We start from the raw sequence: 25,669 nt of genomic DNA, 5'->3' as shown, positions 1-25,669 counted from the left end.
TCTACAGACATTTCCTTCGACCTCGTGGCTTGGTTTTTGACATGCACTTTCAACTGTGGGACCTGATATAGACAGGTGTGTGCCTTTCCAAATACTGTCCAATCAATTGAATTTTAACACAGGTGGACATCTCAAGGACGATCCATGGAAACGGGATGCATCTGAGCTGAATTTCGAGTCTCATAGCGAAGGGTCTGAATACTTAGGTATTTATGTTTTTTATTTTGAATTACTTTTGTAAATGTTCTAAAAACCTTTTTTCGCTTTGTCGTTATGGAGTATTGTGTGTAAATTGCTGAGTTTTTAAAATGTATTTAATCCATTTTACAATAAGGCTGTAATGTTACAAAATGCGGGAAAAGGGAAGGGGTCTGAATACTTTCCGAAGGCACTGTATATGGCCCTGCTCCAAACACCCTGTAGATGTGATGTATGCTATAGTATATGCTCTCTGTAGGTACAGTACAGTAAGGGACGTGTGCCAAGGCTGAACATAAGAACCCAGAGGCAAATCTGACATTGTTTCCCAGCCAACAGGGTCAATGCAGGGGTAGTAGAGATGAGATTAGTTTTACGGCTTTAACAACTGTTACGACCGCTCCTGGCAAGGCCTGCAGTACAGTATGTAGATGGGACTGTTTTCTCCATTCCCAGACTCACAGTAAGCCCGTTTGTTTAACTGTGTTTATGGACCACAGCCGGGCAGCTGGTGCAGCTGGGGAACAGGTAATGTGGGGGAAGGAGAAGGATCAAAGGTTTTGATAGCAGGTTAAATATAAGAGGGAGGGCGAGACGGGGGAGACAGGGAGGTGGAGGGGGGTGAGACAGGGTGGGAGGGGTGAGACAGGAGAGCCTTGTGGGGAAATGAGGGATCACAGGTTCACGTAGATGTCCAGTTAAATACAATAGAAGGAGATGGGGAGGAAGAGACAGGGAAGGCGGAGCCGGGGAGAACAAGATGGGGTGACGGGTAGAGACGGTGGGGGGGGTGAGACATGTGATGGGTTGGACAGGTAAGGGGGATATAGAAGTAGACAGGTGTGAGATGAGGGATTGAGATGAGAGAAGGGTAGACCAGAACAGGGGCTTGATTCGAGTGACAGACCACTCAAGATTGAATTAGATCAGGATCAAGTCGCCATAGTGGGAAAGAGCGATTTCCAAAAAGGAAATTTATCCCATTGACTTTCTTCAACCCTTTTACAATGTTACCCTACTGAGTCAGCCCAGTTCAACAGGACCCACATGCTTCTTATCATCCATTGCATCATGCTGATGATGCTAGCTAACAAATTGAGTTTCTTTAAGAGGAGACTTCATCGTGGTGGATGGAATGGCACTTGGACGATCTCTGATTAGGTTGTAGCTATTAGGTTATTGAATTGAAAAATAGATCCTGAAAGCTCTTCGATTCCCTATCTGTTAGGAACTTCTCTCCAAGCCTAGATAAGAGAGGGGGGAAGGAGGGAAGTAGCGCTCCATGAAATATATGTCAGATGGGCAGATATGTTTATAGACCGGTTATATTTAGAGCTCGGCGGGTTAAAGAGCCAGACTCCAATGCCTTTAAGCGTGTCAGATAAGAGCTAGAGAATTCCATATACGTTTTAATATGGAACTCTCGACCGGAAATGGTAGAAAGTCCCTGTATTAGGGAACCACGTTCAACACTTTCACTGGATGTGGGAAACTGTAGATAACTGTGGGAAGTGTAGGATGTGTGTGCACTTGCTTGTCAACATCCTTGTAAACATGTGTGTTCCTCTAATCTGTATGTATCTATATAAGTATGTGCGCACTTTTATCTGTGTCTCTGTGTGTCTTCCATCCGTTCTGAACAGGATGGAACAAAGAAGCCTGTCTCATTTGGTTTCACACCTGCGTTCCCACACTGGGGGGGGGGGGGGGGGGGGGGGGTGAGGTAGGAATAGAGGTAGAGAAGGAAAGAGGGAGGGATCGATGCGACTGGAGGAGTTATCGACTCCTGGAAGGGGAGCTTCTGCAGAGCTCGGCTGAATATCTCCTCTCCTGTCAGGGATAAAAAAAAAAATCCTCCCCAGGCAAAGAAGAGTCAGGCCTGATCCCCCTGGTTGGACTAGGATTACCCACAGGACATCTATTATAGGGGGCCTTCGCCATCTAACATTATAGATATTACGCTCTTATTGAATATTGCACGGTGCCGAGATGGCATGAACACCCATTCTGCTCCTATATCATCTTTGCTTGAGTGTTTCCATATTAGAGTTTTATGTGCGGTTTGTGTGTATGTTTGTGGCCAGTGAGGAAAGACTGTGCCAGTAGAAAGGCTCGAAGAACGGTGGGTGGATAGACTGAGGATACTGTCTGTACTGGGCTCAACACCTTCCTTTTATTTATGGGTGTTTACTGTATACACATGCAGAGGCTCGCTCGACCTGTCAATCCAAAGTCAAAAGTGTTTTTTATTCAACTGACCAAATCCGGTATGATCATCGACTCGGTTTAATGTTCTTCAAAAGGATATTCTCTCCCCCGTATTTATTTGAACACATTTGTTTTTATGGGTTTGTTTGTTGTTCCACAGAGTGCCAAGCCCTGTTGAGTGAAGTTCCCCCCCCCCCCCATCCCCCACCTCCATCCCCAGTCGCCGGAGGTACCATGGTTCCCTCCAGTCCTAGCGGAACCGTAGCCCAGTCCAGGGTGCCTCGCCCTGGGTACTGCCTCTGCCTCTACCCCCCTTTTTTGCTGCCACTGCTGCTGGTGCTCACTTCCCTGCCTAACCTCTCTGATGCCTTAGGTAAGTAACACACTACAGATTTATGTTTGTGTGGGTGTGTTAGTTCATGTGTCTGTATGGTATGTCCTCCAATTGGTCGATTTGTTTATGTGTAGGTTTGTCCGTTTGTCTGCATGGCCGTCGATGCATCCTATCTCTCTACCTCACCCTCTCTCTATCCCTCTCTCTCCCTCTATGCTGACAAGCGTCTGTAACAGTGAGTTGTGTTGGTCAACGCTAGCTGCAGTGAGTGGTGACGTGGTGTTGTGCTGGAGGTGGACCGGTGAAGGTGTGTCTGCCTGTCTGTTTCTGCGGTGATGGGTGTTTAACAAGATCTGTCAGGGCCGTGGTGGTTTTATTACACCAATAAGCAGCACACACACGTCAGCGCTTATCCGATTGTCACCCTCATCAAAGCATGCCAACAGATGTCTTGTCTTATGGATCGACAGTAAGACAGGTGAACAGAGAACACATCTCATTTTAACACTGCAGCACAGAAAACGCTACGGAAGTATGTGGCACTGAAGAGCATGAATGGTTTTTTGACACTGATGAGCAGTGAGGGGAAGTCAGCCTATAGTTAGTCATCACATTGCACTTACTTTATGAAAGCATGCCTTGATATGTCTTACAGTTCAACATTTTAAGGACAGTGTGTTACCTAGAGGTATTACTGCCAAGTGTTGCTCTGTGACTCAAAGAAAATAGCATCCCAAAAAGAGCAGTCTGAACCACCATATTTCTTACACTGATGGAGTGCCCGTGTTAATATTTGTTTTGGTTGGTGGCTAGGACCTTGCATTTTTCTTGACCATGTAACCTGACCAGGAAAAACCCTGGACCCTAATTATAGGCCACTTCTGTAATTGGTATGGATTTACAGTGAACCTGAGTGATCTGGTCAGACTTGTCCGGACGGATCTAATTTCCAGCCTCCAGTCGTAGTGGGGGTGATTATAGTATCATGACACCCACTTGCTACCTACTGACGCACATCTGCACATTACACCTTCCCAGCACTGCTATTAGATAATCATAGCCATGTGGTGTTTCATTATGATAGGCCAGATACATGTAAGTCTGAAGTCTAGCATTATATCCCACTGGCAGCCAGGGAGTCAAGGAGTCAAGGCTACTCAGCCTTTAAAGGGGCGGACTGCATTCTTGACTATCCTCACCAAATTCGGGGGAATTTTTCATGAAAGGAAAACCAATATGTATGTCTTGTTTGAATCAGAACCAAAGGCTCTAACCAGAACAGAATGCAGCTGGAGGCCGGTAGTTGCACCCATGTAATTAGAATTGGTTCTAGTGTGCAGCGGGAATAGCACAATAATGTCTTTGAAAGTGACAGTGCAGAAATGTAAACCAATGTTGAATGTGAAATCAACCCTCTAACACAGCTCCCCAAAGTGCTGCCTGTTCCCAAGTGCAACACTTCACAACTGACAGAGTGTGTGACGGTGTATGGTAAAAAGGCTCCAATAATACTCTGTTTTTTCCCCCCGAAAAGTATCGTTGAGGTTTCTCTCGGTTTCTGCTCAGGCACTTTACCTCACAGCTCAGAGGTGGGCTGGCTGCTGTGTGACTGGTACTCACTGAAGTGTGAAGTTAGCAGGGGAGGGAGTAAAGCCAGAGAGCTTTTCCGTCTCTCGGTGATTTTTGGGGGAGTTATTGCAGTGTTTTTTTTCTTCTTCAGCTGCTCTGCCTCTCTATTGTAGAACTGAATCAACACAGGAGGAGCTGGCCCAGTGATAGAGTGACAGACAGAGGTGGGAGAGCGGTAAGAGAGGGAGGAAGGGAGGTTGTTATGGTGAGGGTCAGGCCGGCTTGGCCCTGATGGATAGAACTGATTCCGCCACGGAGGAGGAGTGAAGCTGGCTGCCATGGTAACAGACGCAGAGGGATAGAACTCTGGGCTTGCCGAGGAAGAGTCTGACATTCTAAGATGGGCAGAGAGACATAGGGAGGGAGGGACAGTATAAGACCGTGTGCGAGAGAGAGGAGAGAAAAGTGTATGAAGTAGCTTGACAAGATGATGGAATTTGTGTGCCTGAAATAGATTTTTATTTGCTTGTTAGTAATAAGCATTACTGCATTTCGGAAACTCTAGCAGCCGACATGGCACGTTCTAAAACTAAACCTAGACCGTTCAGATCAAGCACACTGTGTTCTAAAACTAAACCTAGACCGTTCAGATCAAGCACACTGTGTTCTAAAACTAAACCTAGACCGTTCAGATCAAGCACACTGTGTTCTAAAACTAAACCTAGACCGTTCAGATCAAGCACACTGTGTTCTAAAACTAAACCTAGACCGTTCAGATCAAGCACACTGTGTTCTAAAACTAAACCTAGACCGTTCAGATCAAGCACACTGTGTTCTAAAACTGCATACAACTGTCTTGTCTGTTAGAACTGGACTTTAGAAACATAAAGAGTATAAATGAAGAGCCAAATGTATGTGCTAATGCAATCCCTAAATCCTTGTACTCAAAATGGTCTCCTTGTTTCATTGTAATTTACTGCAGAGGCTGAAAAGGGGTATGTGTGATATTAATACATTAAAGCCAATTATCTGCTGTGAATTTCCACCACACCTTTTCATCCACCCGTGTAGCACCCACCCATGTGTTCTCACAATCTGTGCTGCATAGTGGAGTAGCGTGCCCCAGGGTAGTGAAAAAACCTTCTCCTGTGAAGCTGAAGCACATCTTTTATAGATGACACACAGGAAGTCCTTGGTCATGTCCTCTAAATGATAGCCAGGAAGTGAACTGTACTTAGCGGCCAATCACCATGTCCATCACGACTCAGTGATGTCATGTATCTCTCTTCCTGTCCACGGCTTTGGGCTAGTTAGCATCTCTTGAGAGAGAGCTGTCTATCTTTGGGTGGATCAGTTGGAAGAGAATTGTGCTTGCAATGCCAGGGTTGTGGGTTCAATTCCCACAGGGGACCAAGTATAAAAATGTATGCACTTACTGCTGTAAGTTGCTCTGGATAAGAGCATCTGTTAAAATGTCAATTATGATTAATGTATATTTACATTGAGAAAATATTAAGCAAAATCATTTTAGTACCATCATTCTAAATTAATGTTTAATCATTTGGATGTGTCTGTCTATCTATCTGCTTATGGATGTTTGTTTTCTGAACTGCATTATGTCTTGGACTCCTGGCTACAGATTTTCCCTATGAGGACAATAAAGTTTTAATTGATTTGAATTGTCTGTCTATGCCAGCGGCGCCCAAGTTTACCAAGATTCCCGGAGACCAGATTGGGGTGTCGGGAGGCGTGGCCTCATTTGTGTGCCAGGCGTCAGGTGACCCCAAGCCCATGGTCAACTGGAACAAGAAAGGCAAGAAGGTCAACTCCCAACGCATAGAGGTGAGCTCACTCCATTCTCCACTCTGTAAAGATCATATTTGTCTATTAGCCATTTTTAGGGGTTTTGTTTTGTTACTTGTTGGACCTGCTCTTCTCTCCTTGTTTTTATTCCCCTGAACACTGGCCTTTTCCTTTCGTTCCCAATTGGTCTCCTTCCTGGTTACTCACCTGGTTTCTGTCTCTTCCTGGTTCTTTGTCCTGGTTTCTGTCTCTTCCTGGTTCTTTGTCCGGGTTTCTGTCTCCTCTTGTTTTCCCCCTCATTCCAAACGGTTCCTGACTGTTTCTCCACTTTCTGTTTCCTGACTGTTCCCTATCTCCTCCTCTCCCCTAGACGATAGAGTTTGATGATGGAGCAGGGGCCGTGCTGAGGATCCAGCCTCTCAGGGCCCCCCGAGATGAGAATGTCTATGAGTGTGTGGCCCGCAACACTGAGGGAGAGGTGGCCACCACCGCCAAGCTAGCCATCATACGAGGTGAGTGTGTGTGTGTGTGTGTGTGTGTGTGTGTGTGTGTGTGTGTGTGTGTGTGTGTGTGTGTGTGTGTGTGTGTGGACATGTTACCAACTGTGGACATGTTGTTAGTCCCTACAAGGTCAAATGCTATTTCTAGGGGGTTTAGGGTTAAGGTAGAATTAGGGTTAGAATTAGGTTTTGGAGTTACGGTTAGTTTTAGGATTAGGATTTTAGGTTTAGGGTTAAGGTTCGGTTTTGGGGTTAAGGGTAAAATTAGGGTTAGGGTAAGGGTTAGGGTTAGGGAAAATAGGATTTTGAATGGTTATAAATTGTGTGTGCCCACAAGGTTATTTAAACAGGACTGTGTGTGCGTGTGCGACTGAGTTCCTCTTTATGACCATCTTCATTACAGTACAATTGCTAACATGCATTGGTCAAAGTAGCCTTGTGGCTACAGTCAGTGAAACAGAAGTGTATGTGGACCAAACTGTGAATCATTTTTCATTGCTTTCACACAAAATGCATTCAATGACCACATTCTCCGAAATCCATGAACCCTTTTGTCATTAGGTACTCCGCCACCTGCAAAACTATATATTTGCAGCACATGTTTTCAAATGCTAACACACTGTTTCCAAAACTGTTAAAACACACATTCAAAACAGAATGATGGCAAATGTCGTGCATGTCTGCAGTAACCAGATCGAAATATATAGAAAATCTCAGCAGAATATATAATCATTCCAAACACAGCTGATTGCAATTTCAGCTGAAAGCCTACACAAGTGTCCTGGATTTAGTCTCGTTACCAAACAGACATAAGAGGACGGCTTCGGAATAATTTAGTTTGGAAACATGGATCAAGGAAGACAGGTTGTTGGGGAGAGAAGAGTGGCAGGGTTGGATTAGGCATTCCAGAAGACACTTTCCAAGATGCATCGCCAGAGAAGACATAAGATGTGATGTTGATGAGAACTTGTGGCCAAATGCAGGAGAGAGGGAGAACTAGAACCCTCACAGTACTGTACAGTATGAGTGATTATACTATACATGTTGTTGATGTTTTTTTTTTAATTATTATTATTGCCGCCCTGGAATTTCAGGAATTAGTTTTTTGTTTCAGCTTTTTATTTTTCACAAGTACATTACTATATGTGTCACGTTCTGACCTTTATTTTCCTTTGTTTTGTCTTTATTTAGTATGGTCAGGGCGTGAGTTGGGGTGGGCAGTCTATGTTTTCTGTTTCTATGTTTTTCTATTTCTGTGTTCGGCCTAGTATGGTTCTCAATCAGAGGCAGGTGTCGTTAGTTGTCTCTGATTGAGAATCATACTTAGGTAGCCTGGGTTTCACTGTAGGTTTGTGGGTGTTTGTTTCCTGTGTCAGTGTTTGTGCCACACGGGACTGTTTCGGTTTGGTTATTTCACGTATTAGTTTATTGTTTTTGTATTTCATAGTGTTCAGTGCTTTTCTTATTAAAATCGTCATGAACACTTTACCACGCCGCATCTTGGTCCGATTCTTACTCCTCTTCAGATGAAGAGGAGGAAATCTGCCGTTACAGAAACACCCACCAACAGAGGACCAAGCAGCATGGTAACAGGCAGCAGCAGCGGCCAGCATCACGGGAGGAGATTCTAGACGGCAAGGGACCCTGGGCACAGCCAGCGGAATATCGCCGCCCCAAAGCAGAGCTGGAGGCAGCGAAGGCAGAGATGCGCTGGTATGAGGAAGCAGCACGGCGGCATGGTTGGAAGCCCGAGAGTCAGCCCCCAAAATGTATTGGGGGGGCACACAGGGAGTGTGGCGAAGCCAGGTAGGAGACCTGCGGCAACTTCCTGTGCTTACCGGAGAGCGAGAGGGACCGGGCAGGCACTGTGTTATGCTGTGGAGCGCACGGTGTCCCCGGTGTGGTACATTCCAGCTCCTCATATCGGCTGGGCTAGAGTGGGCATCGAGCCAGGTGCCATGAAGCCGGGTCTTTTCGCATCTGGTCTCCAGTGCGTCTCCTTGGGCCGGCGTACATGGCACCAGCCTTACGCATGGTGTCCCCGGTTCGCCAGCACAGCCCAGTGGTCGGGCTACGGGGAGCATTCAACCAGGTAAGGTTGGGCAGGCTCTGTGCTCAAGAGCTCCAGTGCGCCTGCACGGTCCAGTCTATCCGGTCTATCCAGTACCACCTCCACGCACCAGCCCTCCGGTGGCAGCCCCCTGCACCAGGCTGTCTCTCCGTCTTCTGCCTATAGGGTCTCCCGCCTGTCCAGCACTGCCAGAGATTTCCTCCTCTCCAGCGCTGCCAGAGTCTCCCGTCTGTCCTGAGCTGCCAGAGTCTCCCGTCTGTCCTGAGCTGCCAGAGTCTCCCGTCTGTCCTGAGCTGCCAGAGTCTCCCGTCTGTCCTAAGTTGCCAGAGTCTCCCGTCTGTCCTGAGCTGCCAGAGTCTCCCGTCTGTCCTGAGCTGCCAGAGTCTCCCGTCTGTCCTGAGCTGCCAGAGTCTCCCGTCTGTCCTGAGCTGCCAGAGTCTCCCGTCTGTCCTGAGCTGCCAGAGTCTCCCGTCTGTCCTGAGCTGCCAGAGTCTCCCGTCTGTCCTGAGCTGCCAGAGTCTCCCGTCTGTCCTGAGCCGTCAGAGCCGCCAGTCTGTCCTGAGCCGCCAGTCTGTCCTAAGCCGCCAGTCTGTCCTGAGCCGCCAGTCTGTCCTGAGCCGCCAGTCTGTCCTGAGCCGTCAGTCAGCCGGGACCTGCCGGAGCCGTCAGCCAGCCAGGAGCTGCCAGAGCCGTCAGCCAGCCAGGATCTGCCGGAGCCGTCAGCCAGCCAGGATCTGCCGGAGCCGTTAGCCAGCCAGGAGCTGCCGGAGCCATCAGCCAGCCAGGAGCGGCCGGAGCCGCCCTTAACTCCGGAGCTGCCGGAGTCTCCTGCCTATCCAGTGCTGCCGGAGTCTCCCGCCTCTCCGGCGCTGCCCGAGTCTCCCACTTGTCCGGCGTTGCCGGAGTCTATCATCCATTCGGGACCCGTGGTGTGGGTCCCCAGTCCAAGATCGGCGGCGAGGGTCGCCGCTCTGAAGAGGCCACGGAGGCGGGCTAAGAGGCGCACCAAAACTATGGTGAAGTGAGGTCCACGTCCCGCGGACAGACGCCCACCCAGACCCTCCCCTATAGGTTCAGATTTGCGGCCGGAGTCCACACCTTTTGGGGGGAGGGGTACTGTCACGTTCTGACCTTTATTTTCCTTTGTTTTGTCTTTATTTAGTATGGTCAGGGCGTGAGTTGGGGTGGGCAGTCTATGTTTTGTGTTTCTATGTTTTTCTATTTCTGTGTTCGGCCTAGTATGGTTCTCAATCAGAGGCAGGTGTCGTTAGTTGTCTCTGATTGAGAATCATACTTAGGTAGCCTGGGTTTCACTGTAGGTTTGTGGGTGTTTGTTTCCTGTGTCAGTGTTTGTGCCACACGGGACTGTTTCGGTTTGGTTATTTCACGTATTAGTTTATTGTTTTTGTATTTCATAGTGTTCAGTGCTTTTCTTATTAAAATCGTCATGAACACTTTACCACGCCGCATCTTGGTCCGATCCTTACTCCTCTTCAGACGAAGAGGAGGAAATCTGCCGTTACAATATGCAAAGATATAGAAATAAATAAAGGCTATTTGTCACACCCTGACCATAGTTTACTTTGTATATTTCTATGTTTTGGTTGGTCAGGGTGTGATCTGAGTGGGCATTCTATGTTACATGTCTAGTTTGTCCAGTTCTATGTTCAGCCTGATATGGTTCTCAATCAGAGGCAGGTGTTCGTCATTGTCTCTGATTGGGAACCATATTTAGGTAGCCTGGGTTTCACTGTGTGTTTGTGGGTGATTGTTCCTGTCTATGTGTTTTCACCAGATAGGGCTGTTTAGGTTTTCGTTACGTTCATCACGTTCTTTATTTTGTAGTGTTTGTATTGATTCGTGTTTTACGTTTGTTCATTAAAACATGGATCGCAATCTACACGCTGCATTTTGGTCCGATCCTTGTTCTACCTCTTCATCAGAGGAGGAGATAGAAGAAAACCGTTACAGAATCACCCACCACCAACGGACCAAGCAGCGTGTCAACAGGCAGCAACAGCAGCGTAAAGAGGAATGGACATGGGAGGACGTTATGGACAGCAGGAGTATGGACTATACTACTTGGGAGGAGATCGACAGGTCCGACCCAGGGAGAGTGCCGGAGCCCGCCTGGGATTCGCTGGAGCAGTGCGAGGAAGGTTATCGTAGAATGGAGGCGGTGAAAGCAGAGAGGCGCTGGTATGAGAAGGCAGCACGGCGACGCGGATGGAAGCCTGAGAGGCAGCCCCAAAAATTTCTTTCGGGCCAACAGGGAGTATGGCTACGCCAGGTAGGAGACCTGGGCAGACTCCCTGTGCTTACCGGGGGGCTAGAGAGACCGGACAGGCACCGTCGGTGTCTCCAGTGCGGGTGCATAGCCCGGTGCGGTATATTCCAGCTCCGCGTGTCGGCCGGGCTAGATTGAGCGTCGAGCCTAATGCCATGAAGCCGGCTCTACGCAGCTGGTCCCCAGTGCGTCTCCTTGGGCCGGCTTACATGGCACCAGCCTTGCGCTCGGTGTCTCCGGTTCTCCTGCATAGCCCAGTGCAGGCTATTCCACCTCGCCGCACTGGCAGGGCGACCGTGAGCATTCAACCAGGTAAGGTTGGGCAGGCTCGGTGCTCAAGAGCTCCAGTGCGCCTGCACGGTCCGGTTTTTCCAGTACCACCTCCACACCCCAGCCCTCCGGTAGCAGCTCCCCGCACCAGGCTTCCTGTGCGTGTCCTTGGCCCAGTACCACCAGTGCCAGCACCACGCATCAGGCCTACAGTGCGCCTCGCCTGTCCAGCGCTGCCAGAGCCTTCCTCCTCTTCAGCGCTGTCGGAGTCTCCCGTCTGTTTAGCGCTGTCAGAGCTTTCCACCTCTACAGCGCTGCTGGAGTCTCCCGCCTGTTCGGAACTGCCAGTCTGCAAGGAGCTGCCAGTCTGCAAGGAGCTGCCAGTCTGCATAGAGCTGCCAGTCTGCATAGAGCTGCCAGTCTGCAAGGAGCTGCCAGTCTGCAAGGAGCTGCCAGTCTGCAAGGAGCCGCCAGAGCTGCCAGTCTGCAGGATGCCGCCAAAGCTGCAAGTTTGCAAGGAGCCGCAAGAGCTGCCAGTCTGCAAGGAGCCGCCAGAGCTGCCAGTTAGCATGGAGCAGCCAGAGCCACCAGTCAGCATGGAGCAGCCAGAGCCGCCAGTCAGCATGGAGCAGCCAGGGCCGCCAGTCAGCATGGAGCAGCCAGGGCCGCCAGTCAGCATGGAGCAGCCAGGGCCGCCAGTCAGCATGGAGCAGCCAGGGCCGCCAGTCAGCATGGAGCAGCCAGAGCAGCCAGTCAGCATGGAGCAGCCAGTCAGCATGGAGCAGCCAGAGCTGCCAGTCAGCATGGAGCAGCCAGAGCTGCCAGTCAGCATGGAGCAGCCAGAGCTGCCAGTCAGCATGGAGCAGCCAGAGCTGTCAGTCAGCATGGAGCAGCCAGTCAGCATGGAGCAGCCAGAGCTGCCAGTCAGCATGGGGCAGCCAGTCAGCATGGAGCAGCCAGAGCTGCCAGTCAACCAGACTCTTCCAGATCTGCCAGTCGACCAGACTCTTCCAGATCTGCCAGTCGACCAGACTCTTCCAGATCTGCCAGTCGACCAGACTCTTCCAGATCTGCCAGTCGACCAGACTCTTCCAGATCTGCCAGTCGACCAGACTCTTCCAGATCTGCCAGTCGACCAGACTCTTCCAGATCTGCCAGTCGACCAGACTCTTCCAGATTCTCCAGTCAGCCAGGATCTGCTAGATCCAACTACCTGCCTGGGCTTCCTCTCAGTGCTGAGCTTCCTCTCAGTGCTGAGCTTCCTCTCAGTGCTGAGCTACCCATCAGTCCCGAGCTACCTCTGTCCCGAGCTGTCATTTAGGAGGGTAACCTATCTAGGGACGCTAAGGAGGTGGACTAAAACTATTATGGGGTGGGGTCCACGTCCAGCGCCAGAGCCGCCACCGCGGACAGATGCCCACCCAGACCCTCCCCTATAGGTTCAGGTTTTGCGGCCGGAGTCCGCACATTGGGGGGGGGGGGTACTGTCACACCCTGACCATAGTTTACTTTGTATATTTCTATGTTTTGGTTGGTCAGGGTGTGATCTGAGTGGGCATTCTATGTTACATGTCTAGTTTGTCCAGTTCTATGTTCAGCCTGATATGGTTCTCAATCAGAGGCAGGTGTTCGTCATTGTCTCTGATTGGGAACCATATTTAGGTAGCCTGGGTTTCACTGTGTGTTTGTGGGTGATTGTTCCTGTCTATGTGTTTTCACCAGATAGGCTGTTTAGGTTTGCGTTACGTTCATCACGTTCTTTATTTTGTAGTGTTTGTATTGATTCGTGTTTTACGTTTGTTCATTAAAACATGGATCGCAATCTACACGCTGCATTTTGGTCGGATCCTTGTTCTACCTCTTCATCAGAGGAGGAGATAGAAGAAAACCGTTACACTATTGAAGAAAATTGCTGCATGTCTGATTTATTCTTGTTACATATACTTCAGTACAGTCAATAAAGTGAAAAGATGGCATTTTTATTCTACAATGAAATACTGATGTCTGTGAAAAATCATTCAAACTTCAGAGAGAAGTTCATAATTCATGTAATGCTCCCTGTTGTTAGTGTTTTCAAGGTCAGTGTGTTATGAGTGGCGGTGTATGCTTTCTGAGTGAGAACTCTTGCCAGTGTTATGGTCGAACAAGCTTATTTTGAGACATGTATGAAGTGTTTTGGTGGTTTTGAGTGAGTTTTGGAGGTGCGATGAACTGTTTGGCCAAGATGCACATTGGTAATGCAGACTGTGTGAAGCGTTTTGAAAAAGTGGCTTTAGTATTGACCAATGCTTGTTACAATTGAAAAAAAACTGTAATACTGTCTATTTTAAGCACACACATCTTGCACACACATTCACACACCTGCTCACACAACTGCTTACACACAGTCTCTCCCTTTGTTCCCTTCCCTCTCAACACAAGACGTGACAAACACCCTGCTTTACACCCTTCTATAGCAGGACAGAAGGAGCTGTTCTTTTTTAGCCTGAGAGTTAGTGTGATTTGGCTGTGTTGAGGACCAGTTAGCATGTGATTTAGACTACAGCTTCGCTCTCATAATCACTTAATTTGTTCGGTTCCCAGACTGAGATGGTGTGAATCTAATGTAGCTGAGTTTGGCTGTAAAGCCTGGCTGTAAGCCTAGGAGCTGTGGACTGGGCTTAGGCCCAACACAGGAGAGGGGGATGGAGGGAGAGAGAGAGAGAGTCAGGGAGAAGCGGGATGGATGGGATAACGACTCCTTTTTACATGGGAAAGCAGAGGATTAGAACTGGGCTTGGACAGGGACCCAGTTCTGCAGGAGGGAAGACAAGGACGAGAGGGATGGAGGGATTGAGGGAGGGATATACGGGAGGATGTAGGGAGGAGAGAGACAGAGGGGATATAGGGAAAGATGGACGGGGACTTGGTGGGGGAGGAGGGCGAGTAGTGACACAGCAGGAGAAGGAGTGGAGAGAGGCGGAGGGGAGAGAAATAAGAGAGGAGGTATAGAAGAAAATAATGAGGAGTGAAGGAGGGAGGGGTAGATTTGGCAGGCTTGTGGTATTCAGCAGAAGGCTGGTAGCCTGGGGAATAGCCTCCTGTCCATCTGTTCACAGGCCTGTCAAATCTATACATACACACCCAACCCCCCACTCTGTGTCTGAGGGACATTACTACATAAACCCTATAGCCCTTCAGTGTGTGTGTGCGTGTGCGTGCGTGCGTGCTTGCGTGCGTGAGTGTGTTTGTGTGAGCCATTAAATCATAAGCTATTTTTCCTCAATAGAGCTGTGTATATTCTGAATTTGAATTTGAACTTAAGCCCCTTATGTGGCCAGAGGTGTAGACTTACATTCGATGATACTTTGCAATCTGTCTCAGAGACCTTGACTGCACCATAGACTTAAATAATGAAATAATAATGCAGATTTGTATATATATATATATATGCTTCAACCGCCTACCACAGAAGGACTCAGGATCCTGCTGTCAATGAGTGTAGACAGCTGCTGCCGCTCTGATAATCATCAGAAGGGGGGGGGGGGGGGGGGAGGTAGGGGGGCCCACGTGGGTAACTGAGGGGCCCTGCCTTGATAGGGACACACCTACTCATTCAAGGGTTTTTCTGTATTTTGACTATTTTCTACATTGTAGCATAATAGTGAAGACCTCAACATTATGAAATAACACATATGGAATCATGTAGTAACCAAAAAAGTGTTCAACAAATCAAAATATATTTTATATTTGAGATTCTTCAAAGTAGCCACCCTTTGCCTTGATGACAGCTTTGCACACTCTCGGCATTCTCTCTACCAGCTTCATGAGGTCAGCTTCAGTTGGAATGCATTTCAATTAACAGGTGTGCCTTGTTAAAATCTAATTTGCGGAATTTATTTCCTTCTTAATGCGTTTGAGCCCATCAGTTGTGTTGTGACAAGGTAGGTGTGGTATACAGAAGATAGCCCTATTTGGTTAAGACCAAGGCCATATTATGGCGAGAACAGCTCAAATAAGCAAAGAGAAATGACAGTCCATCATTACTTGAAGACATGAGGGTCGGTCAATCCGTAATATTTCAAGAACTTCTTCAAGTGCAGTCGCAAAAACCATCAATCGCTATGATGGAACTGGCTCTCATGAGGATCACCACAGGAAAGAAAGACCCAGAGTTACCTCTGCTGCAGAGGATAAGTTCATTAAAGTTAACTGCACCTCAGATTGCAGCCCAAATAAACGCTTCACAGAGTTCAAGTAACGTATAATGTGTGCGCTGGGGGTCGGGAAGCATGTTCAGGGAGTGCATAATTTAATAAACAATTGAACAAAACAAGAAACACAAACAGCGCACAGACAGGAAACAAACAGAAACAATGACGCCTGGGGAAGGAACCAAAGGGAGTGACATATATAGGGCAGGTAATCAAGGAGGTGATGGAGTCTAGGTGCGTCTGATGACGTGCAGGTGCGTGTAACGATGGTGAAAGAAACCACTACTAAAGGTCACCAGTAAGAAGAAGTGTCTTTGTGAGACGCAGAGTGGGTGATCGGATGATCTCCACATGTGTGGTTCCCACCGTGAAGCATGGAGGAGGAGGTGTGATGGTATGGGGGTGCTTTACTGGTGACACTGGCAGTGATTTATTTAGAATTCAAGACACACTTAATCAGCATGGCTACCACAGCATTCTGCAGCGATATGCCATCCCATCTGGTATGCTCTTAGTGGGACTATCATTTGTTTTTCAACCTAGCAAAATGTGGAAAAAGTCAAGGACTCTGAATACTTTCCAAAGGCACAGTATATCCTCCTAATATTGTACAATCTGTGTGTTGATTTATTGGCCTGGGCTATTGTTTGTTTGAATTCAATACCAGATTGATCAGAGTAGCCACTCATTTTGGTTATTTGTATGGTATAAAAAAATATTATTCTGTCATGTAAATTATATAGAATTGCATGAAATGTGTTTTAAAAAAGGCTTATTTTTTAAAAGAATTTTATAAATAAAGCCCCAGGGTTTATGATTTCTTAATCTGTCCCTGGGTGGGTATGGGTTACATTTACAGCTCTCTTATGAAGCCACATAAGACTTTATAAGATCATGTAGGGTAGCATCTTTTTGTAATGGTTGGCCACTCAGTACTCTCTGTCTCCCTACGAGATTTACTCCACAGAAGCCTTGTTGTTGGCCACAGGAGTGAGCTACTCCTCAGCCTGACTGCTAATGGAGGGAAGCTTATGTAGCATGCTGGGGTAACTGGGGTCGGGCAGAGGAGATATCTCATTTAGACACTCACACCTCCCTCTCTCTCCTTCGCTACATCTCTCGCCATCACTCTCTCTCTCTCCATCTAGCTAGCTCTACCAATGTACAGTATACCATATCTTTCCATATGTATTTCTCTTCCTCCCCTCTCTCTCTCCCTCTGGACACTGCGGTTTTGTAGCCTAGCCTAGGGGAGGTTTTAGTATCTGCAGTTCTGCGTGTTTTAAACCTCCGGTGGGCGAGAGATTCTCATCACTGCAGTAATATGTGTGTGTGTGTGTGTGTGTGTGTGTGTGTGTGTGTGTGTGTGTGTGTGTGTGTGTGTGTTTGCTAAACCATGATTACCAACACCTCCCACTGCCCCATTTTCAGAAAAAGGGGTCTAGGAAGAAGGGTGTTAGAGAATGATTTTCTACCACTATGACAAATATGCTATGACATAGACTGTCTGATCAAGTAGAATCAAATCCAATTGTATTTGTCCCATGCGCCGGATACAACAGGTGTAGACTTGACCATGAAATGCTTACTTCTCAACAATGCAGAGTTAAAATTACGAACAAATTAGCAAATAAAAATAGAAAATAGTAGCACAATACATAACCACGACAAGGCTATATACAAGGAGTACCGGTACCCAGTCAGTGTGCAGAGGTATGAGGCAGTTGAGGTAATTGAGGTAATATGTGCAGTAGATGTACTTTAGGCAGAGGTAAAAGTGACTAGGCAATCAGGATAGATAATATACGGAGTAGCAGAGGCGTATGTGGACAGTGTGAAAGTGTGTGTGTCTGTGTGTGTGTGTGTGTCTGTTTGTGTCTCTGTGCGTTGGAGTTTAGTCAGTGTAAGAGACTCAGTGCAAAAAAAGGTCAATGCAATAGTCTGAGTAGCCGTTTGATTAACTGTTCGGCAGTCTTATGGCTTGGGGGTAGAAGCTGTTCAGGTGCCTTTTGGTCCCAGATATGGCTCTTCGGTACCGCTTGGTGTGCGGTAACAGAATGAACAGTCTATGGCTTGGGTGGCTTTTTTTTCGGGCCTTCCTCTGACACCGCCTGGTATAGAGGTCCTGGATGGCATGGAGCTTGGCCCCTGTAGCGCCTTGCGATCGAGGGAGGTGTAGTTGCCACACCAAACAGTGATGCAGCTGCTCATGATGCTCTCAAAGATGCAGCTGTATAACTTTTTGAGGATCTGAGGGGCCATGCCAATTATTTTCAACCTCCTGAGGGGGAAGAGGCACCTTCTTCACGACTGTGCTGGTGTGAAGGGACCATGTTAAGTCCTTAGTAATGTGGACACCAAGGAGCTTGAAGCTCTCGACCCGCTCCACTACAGCCCCGCCAATGTGGATGGGCGTGTACTTGCTCTTCCGTTTCCTGTAGTCCACGATCAGCTCCTTTGTCTTGCTGACGCTGAGTGAGAGGTTGTGGTCCTGGCATTGTGGTCTCTGTCCACACTGCCAGGTCACCAACCAACTCCCTGTAGGCTGTATTATTATTGTTGTGCCGTCAGCAAACTTGATGATGGTGTTGGAGTCATGCTGTTGTGGGTGAACAGTGAGTACAGGAGGGGACTAAGCACACACCCCTGAGTGGCCCCGGTGTTGAGGATCAGCATGTGTTGTTAACTACCCTCACTACCTGGGGGCGTCCTGTCAGAAAGTTGCAGAGGGAGATGTTCAGTCCCAGTGTCCCGAGCTTGGTGATTGGCTTGACCTGTAGTCAATGAACAGCATTCTCACATAGGTATTCCTCTTGTCCAGGTGGGAGAGAGCAGTGTGGAGTGCAATAGAGATTGTGTCATCTGTGGATCTATTGGGACGGTATGCAAATTGGAGTGTGTCCAGGATGTCTGGGATGGTGGTGTTGATGTCCTCCATGACCAGCCTTTCAATGCATTTCATGGTTACAGATGTGAGTGCTATGGGACAATAGTTGTTTAGGCAGGTTACCTGTGAGTTCTTATAACAGGGACAGTGGTCGTCTATAGACTGGGACAAGGAGATGTTGAAAATGTCCGTGAAGAGACTTGCCAGCTGGTCTGCGCATGCTCTGAGAATGCGACATAGCCCAGCAACCTTGTGAGTGTTAACCTGTTTAAAAGTCTTACTTGCATCGGCCACGGAGAGCAAAATCACACAGTAGGGGCTCTCATGCCTGGCTCAGTGTTGTTTGCCTCGACGCGAGCATAGAAGGCATTCAGCTCATCTGGGAGGTTTGCATCACTGGGCAATTTACGGCTGGGTTTCCTTTTGTAATCCGTAATAGTCTGCAAATCCTTCCACATCCGACGAGCGTCGGAGCCGGTGTAGTAGGATTGTATCTTAGTCCTATATTGACGTTGGAGGTCGTAGTGGCCTTTCTTGTAAGCATTCATGTCCGTGTCCTGTTTCTTGAAAGAAGTAGCTCTAGCCTTTAGGCCGGTGCGGACACTGCCTGTTATCCATGGCTTTTGGTTTGGGTACGTACGTATGGTCACTGTGTGGGATGATGTCATCAATGCACTTATTGCTGAAACCTGTGACTGATGTGGTAAACCCTTCAGTGTTATCGGATGAATCACTAAACATATTACAGTCTGTGCTAGTGAAGCTGTCTTATAGCTTAGCTTCCGCTTTGTCAGACCACTTCTGCACTAGATTTGCCGAAGGGAGGGCAAGGGACGGTCTTGTATGCGTTTCTGTGGGTAGAGAATAAGTGCTCCAGTGTTAGAGCCTATTGTGGTGCAGGAGACGTGTTGGTAAAAGTGATGTTAAAAGTGATTCCCCCAGAGTGTTCCTTGTTGGGATGCAGAGGTCCCTGATGCAGCATTCAGGACTGCAAGCACCAAAACATTCAATTGATACTATAGAGATTCAGATGCTTATGTTATTAATCTTGCACGCGGCAGACACCACTTGTTTGGTTCCACGAGACTAACGTGTTATGTGTGCAGACCGATTTCAATTTCAATCGAGTCAGTATGTGGCAACATAATATGCTATTAATATGTGCATGTCGGCATGTGTTATCTGTAGCAGTAGGGGCTAAGTCGGGGTGGGGAGGGGGCGGGTTGTAGACAGATAGATATACAGTCGGACAGTAAAGACTCAGAGCATCATGTCAAGGCCCATTACCATAAAAGGGACATTATCATTTAAAGTGTTTCCCTAAATCTCTTTAGGCTCTTTTATGTCAACACTAGGAGGTAGAGAATTACCCCAGATGACAGTTAAATCGTACCTAAGTGGGGAAGGATCATAGTCATTCAGGGTTTACCCTAGGTTTGTTCTTAGGCGGGCTCATTTTCCATTGAAACTAAGTAAGATATTTATTTTAGATGAAGGTGATAGAGGGGTCCTAAACTCTGGTGCTGAGTTTGTTTCTGGGAAATACAGTGTAGGTGTGTGTGTGTGTGTGTGTGTGCGTGCCATATCCTGGCTGTAGCACCATGTATGCGTCGCTGTGCAAACACTAGGATTATAGCTGCTAGCCTCGTAACAGAACCCCAGGAGAAAAACATTGGCCATAATTTCTCACTGAAATACTGCTGTCGCACGCATACACACACACAGACACTTTCAAGTCCTTGCAAAATGCAAGTTTTTTCTGGATGATGGTGGCCATGGCAATGGGTGCGGTCAGCAAGTTTTTAAGCCAATTTCCTGCAATTCTCTGAATTTCTCCATGGAGCCAAGATACATTCCTGCAATTCTACACATTTTTCCATGTAGCTGAGAGCTATAGCTAATTTCCAGGAATTTGACAAATTCTGCCATGTAGCTGAGAGAACATTTTGCAGTTTTAAAGATAATTTCCTGCAATTCTATGCATTTTGCCATGGCTAATGCTGTTATTTTTCTCCGACTTAATAACAAAATCAATACGGGTGAATGTATTGTTTTGGGAATTTTCTATTCCCCTGACTGTTTAGATTTTATTTTGGTGATTGTTAAATCTCAAAGATTATTAAAAAAGTGATAGGTCCATTATCTTTTCTACATACTTTATATTTGGTTGTAGTCATTTAAGTTTACACTGAAAGCATTTTTCAATCCAGAAAATGTATTTCAACCCCCAAAATTATATATCTAGAATTTTTTTATGCATCACGAAACAACGCTTAGGCAGGCCACCCAAGGGTTTATTTATTTATTTATTTTTACCCCCAATGTTGATCCTGTCTCAACGCTACAACTCCCCAATGGGCTCAGGAGGCAAAGGTCAAGTCACGCATCCTCCAAAACATGACTTACCAAACCGTGCTTCTTAACACCTGCCCGCTTAACCCAGAAGCCAGCTGCACCAATGTGTCAGAGGAAACACCGTTCACCTGACGAGCGAGGTCAGCCTGCAGGCCCGCCACGAGGTGTGCCAAGTAAAGCCCCCTGGCCAAACCCTCCCCTTACCCGGACGATGCTGGGCCAACTGTGCGCCGCCCTATGGGACTCCCGATCACAGCCAGTTGTGATACAACCCATGATCGAACCAGGGTCTGTAGGGACTCCTCTAGCACTGGGATGCAGTGCCTTAGACTGCTATGCCACTTGGGAGGCCCTCTGCCCAAGGGTTTCTATGGCAGAAAAATCCCTGAAATGTTCTAGTGTCCTATACATTTTTTATTCTAACAGGCATTGGGTGAAAAATAACCAGCGGAAGCAGCCCACTGGGCACACACTGGTTGAATCAACGTTGTTTTCATGTGAAATTACATTGAACCAACATGGGTTGACATTGATTTGTGGAATGTGTGTGTCTGATGAATTATGCATTGGTTTAAAACATGACCATGGTGCTATCATATCATGGCAGTATCATGGCGGTAGGTACAGTAGGTTAGGTTTATTTATTTTATCTACATTGCATGCACCTATAATCGCATTTGCACTGTTCAGCAGACGTGTTTTTAGGATTTCCACACATGGGGAAAATCTTTTAGCAGGGTCTGGACATTTTTTGCCTTTGATAAACGCATTTCATGCAATTCGGTGTAGTTTACATGATAGGATGGTATAAAAATTAACAAAGTATTTTTTAATACCACAGAAATGACCAAAATTAATGGCTACTCTGACAGTGACGAAATGAGATCAATAAAAACAACCTGGTCTTGAATGCAAACAATGGCTAAATCAAATAAAAAACTAAATAATGTAATTTGCGCCAAATACTTGACACACTCTAGGAGCTCAGATGCAATAATTTAATAACCTAATTAGGGGGGGTGACTAGTGGCGGCTCCGGTGTGGGTCGTAGCCCCCCCCCCTGGACCCCGGATCAGACCATGGCGCCGGGCTGAACGCTGTGCCTGGACTGGGCACCGGCACAGAGGAAGCTGGCACCGGAAGGAAGCTGGCACCGGAAGTACCGGGCTGGGGAGACGCACTGGAGGCCTGGTGCGTGGAGCCGGCACAGGTGGCACCGGACTGGTGACAAGCACTTCAGCAAGGGTGCAGAGAGCTGGCACAGGTCTCACCAGACTGCTGACAGGCTCTTCAGGTCGGATGCCATGCAGAACACACCTACATAACATCTCTCTCTCCCAACTTCTCCATCGCCACCCTGATGGTCTCTGGCTCTTCACGGTGAGTACGGGGAGCCGGCACAGATGGCACCGGACTGATGACCCGCTCTTCCACTCCTCGTGCCCCCCCCCCCAAAAAAAAAAATCTCGGGGTTTCTGTGGACGTGGTCCCCTGCGTCGTCGCTGTCCTTCCACCTTCATTGGTGTCTCCTTCCAAGGAAGGGTCTCACAACCTCACATAATTTCTTCCCAGGTCCAAAACTCCTTCACCTCCATCACACTGCTTGGTCCTTGCTTGGTGGGATATTCTGTCATGGTTGTTATGAGAGTCGGACCAAAGGAACCATACAAAACACCAATATAGAAATATTGAACTAGAACACCCCCGTGACATGGGTAAGTCAAGTTTTTGCAGCTAATTGTGCTACAATGCTCCAAGATTTGTATTTTTCATTCGCACTTTGTTTTACCCACACAATTTTAACCACAAGGACAAGTTATAAGATAAATAACTGCCTTAGTGAGGCACATGATAACACCTTTAATTGGGATCTGTTTCCCTGTTTGGGGGTGTTTGAAGGATCTACATTTATAAGTGCCATTGCATTGAGCACAGCCATTACACTTGTAGTTTCCATCCAGTAGGGGAGCAAATACACATTGTGCAGGGATATCTAAATCAGAGTTTACCAATTGATCTCTGAGATTTCTGCCCCGTGAGAATACGACCAAGGGAGGGTCCGAAAACACATTACCGATACGATTATCAGATCTTTCGAATGTGCCTATGTTTGTGAATGATTCCCTTTATTTGTTCAGAGCACTTTGAATTGCGGGTAGTTAGAACGCAAGAATACTTATTTTTTTGCGCCAAATACAACTGGTGTAGACTATACTGTGAAATTCTTGCTTAGGAGCGCTAAACAATGCAGTTTAAAGATACAAATAAAATAGTAACACAAAAGGATAAGAATAAAATACACAAGAATGGAGTTACAGTGCATTTGGAAAGTATTCCAACCTCTTCCCCCTTTCCACATTTTGTTACGTTACAGCCTATTCTAAAATAGATTAAATAAATATAATAAATCATCAATCTACACACTTTCCCCCATAATGACAAAGTGAAAACAGGTTTTTAGACATTTTTGCACAATTATTTCAAATACAAACCAGCAATACCTTGTTTACATAATTATTCAGACCCTTAATTATGAGACTCAAAATTTAGCTCAGGTGCATCCTGTTTCCACGGATCATCCTTGAGATGTTTCTAGAATTTGTCCACCTGTAGTAAATTAAATTGATTGGACATGTTTCGGAAAGGCACTCACCTGTCAGAGCAAAAACCAAGCCATGATGTCAAAGCAATTGTCCGTAGAGCTCCGAGACAGGATTATGTCGAGGCACCAAAACATTTATGCAGCATTGAAGGTCCCCAAGAACAGTGGCCTCTATCTTTCTTAAATTAAAGAAGTTTGGAACCAGCAAGACTCTTCCTAGAGCCAAACTGAGCAATCGGGGGAGCAGGGAAGTGACCAAAAACCCGATGGTCACTCTGACAGAGCTCCAGAGTTCCTCTGTGGAGATGGGAGAACCTTCCAGAAGGACAACCATCTCTGCAGCACTACACCAATCAAGCCTTTATGGTAGGCCTTTATGGCATCCGTCTGGGCTTTATGGCCAGACGGATGCCACTCCCCAGTAAAAGGCACATGACAGCCCGCTTGGAGTTTGCCAAAAGTCACCTAAAGACTCTCAAACTATGAGAAACTCTGGTCTGATGAAATCAAGATTGAACTCTTTGGCCTGAATGCCAAGCGTCACGTCTGGTGGAAACGTGGCACCATCCCTACAGTGAAGCATGGTGGTGGCAGGATGGAGGGAAAGATGAACTGAGCAAAGTACAGAGAGATCCTTAATGAAAACCTGCTCCAGAGTGCTCGGGACCTCAGACAGGGGAGAGGATTCACCTTCCAACAGCCCAACGACCCTAAGCACACAGCCAAGACAACACAGGATTGGCTTTGGGACAAGTCTCGAAACGACCTTGAGTGGCCCAGTCAGAGCCTGGAATTGAACCCAATCTAAAATCTTTGGAGTGTTCTGAAAATAGCTGTGCAGCCACGCTCCCCATCCAACCTGACAGAGCTTCAAAGGATCTGCAGAGAAGAAAACTCCCCAAATAGGGAAGAATTAATTCCTTTACTTTTATCCTAATTTAATTGGACCCAGGGTGAAGCCCCTCCCTCATGAAAGGAAGCCATCATTACTGTCATACCAACAGAGGGTAAAGACAAAGAACATTTCAGTAATTATTATAGAGAAATCTCAATTCTGAATTATGACTATAAACTATACATCTCGAATAGCATCAGGAGACTTTATGCTGGATCTAATTGAGTTGGACCAAACCGGGTTTATTAGAGGCCATCAAACCCAAAACACCAGAAGATCTCTACATGTCATCAATCAGATTAAGGAAAACAATTCAGAAGCACTATTAGTCAGTTTAGATACAGAAATTGACAGTGTTAATTGGACACATTTCTATCACATTTTAGAGAGATTTGGCTTAAAAAAAGACACAATCCAATGTTTTAAAACCATTTACCATGAGCCTACAGGTAGAATTCAAGTGAATGGCCATCTGATAAATGAAATAATTTTACGCGTCAGGGATGTTGCGCCTCACCTGCGTTATTTGCCTTGTGTATATATTTTTATTTGATTTATTTAACCTTTATTTAACTAGGCAAGTCAATTAAGAACAAATTCTTATTTACAATGCCGGCCTAACCCAGCCAAAACCAGAGGATGCTGGGCTAAATATGCACCACCCTATGGAACTCCCAATCACAGCCAGATGTGATACAGCCTGGATTGGTACCAGGGACTGTAGTGACACCTTATGCACTGAGATGCAGTGACTTAGACCACTGTCCCACTCAGGAACAGTATATTGAGCCCCTTGCTCAAGCAATAAGGCAAAATGATTAATTACATGGTATTGGCATTGGTATTGGCCTTATATGCTGATGATGTGCTAGTTCACATGACTGACCCTAACACTTGCCTCCAAAAACTAACATATGGGTATTTTTCAGGATACAAACTTAATGTACACAACACACAAATTCTATGCTTTAATTACACCCTATTAGAGGAAATAAAATATACATTTGGTTTCAACTGAAATTCAGAAAAGGTTACATATCTAGGGGTAAACCTAACAAAGGATAATTTAAAGCTATATATAACTAAATATAAACCAATTATCTGAAATATTCATAAAGATAAATAGACATGGTCCCTTCCTTTAGATTTCAGCTCTAGAATAGAGAAAGTTCAAATGAATAGTCTCCCCAGATTCCAGTCTTTACCAGTTGAGGTCTGTCGTGGAAATTTCCTGTATTACTAAATAAGGAGAGTTACAAACCACACACAAGTCAGAGTTATACTTTAAGAGTTACATCTTTTAATAATGTGAGCTTCAGCATAGCCCTTTGACTCTCAGATCAATTCAGTGTCTATAAATTAATTCTGAGAGTGTCAACATAATGGCACCTGAGATCTTTAATAGCAAAGATCCACCCCTCCCAACTCACAATGACGAACCACAGGTCTTAGGAAAACTGCACAAAGGAAGACTTTTACTTGAGAGAGGAGTATCCC

The 25,669-nt window shown here is 46.7% G+C and overlaps 1 protein-coding gene across 1 annotated transcript in view; it reads left to right on the top strand.

Annotated features, from left to right (window-relative positions):
* Nucleotides 1-25,669, top strand: part of LOC110508438 (receptor-type tyrosine-protein phosphatase S) — a 102,494-nt gene that overhangs the window by 18,904 nt on the left and 57,921 nt on the right. Inside the window, exons 3-5 of the mRNA XM_090225701.1 lie at nt 2,567-2,779; nt 6,006-6,151; nt 6,483-6,624. Of these exons, the coding sequence (XP_090081827.1) occupies nt 2,641-2,779; nt 6,006-6,151; nt 6,483-6,624 (427 nt within the window). The 5' untranslated portion in view covers nt 2,567-2,640. The remainder of the gene's footprint in view (nt 1-2,566; nt 2,780-6,005; nt 6,152-6,482; nt 6,625-25,669) is intronic.

Source organism: Oncorhynchus mykiss, chromosome 28 (genome assembly GCF_057628025.1).
Source record: "Oncorhynchus mykiss isolate SJ-2025 chromosome 28, ASM5762802v1, whole genome shotgun sequence".
In the NCBI taxonomy this organism is placed as follows: Eukaryota; Metazoa; Chordata; class Actinopteri; order Salmoniformes; family Salmonidae; genus Oncorhynchus; species Oncorhynchus mykiss.
This window is presented reverse-complemented; position numbering and strand designations above follow the sequence as displayed.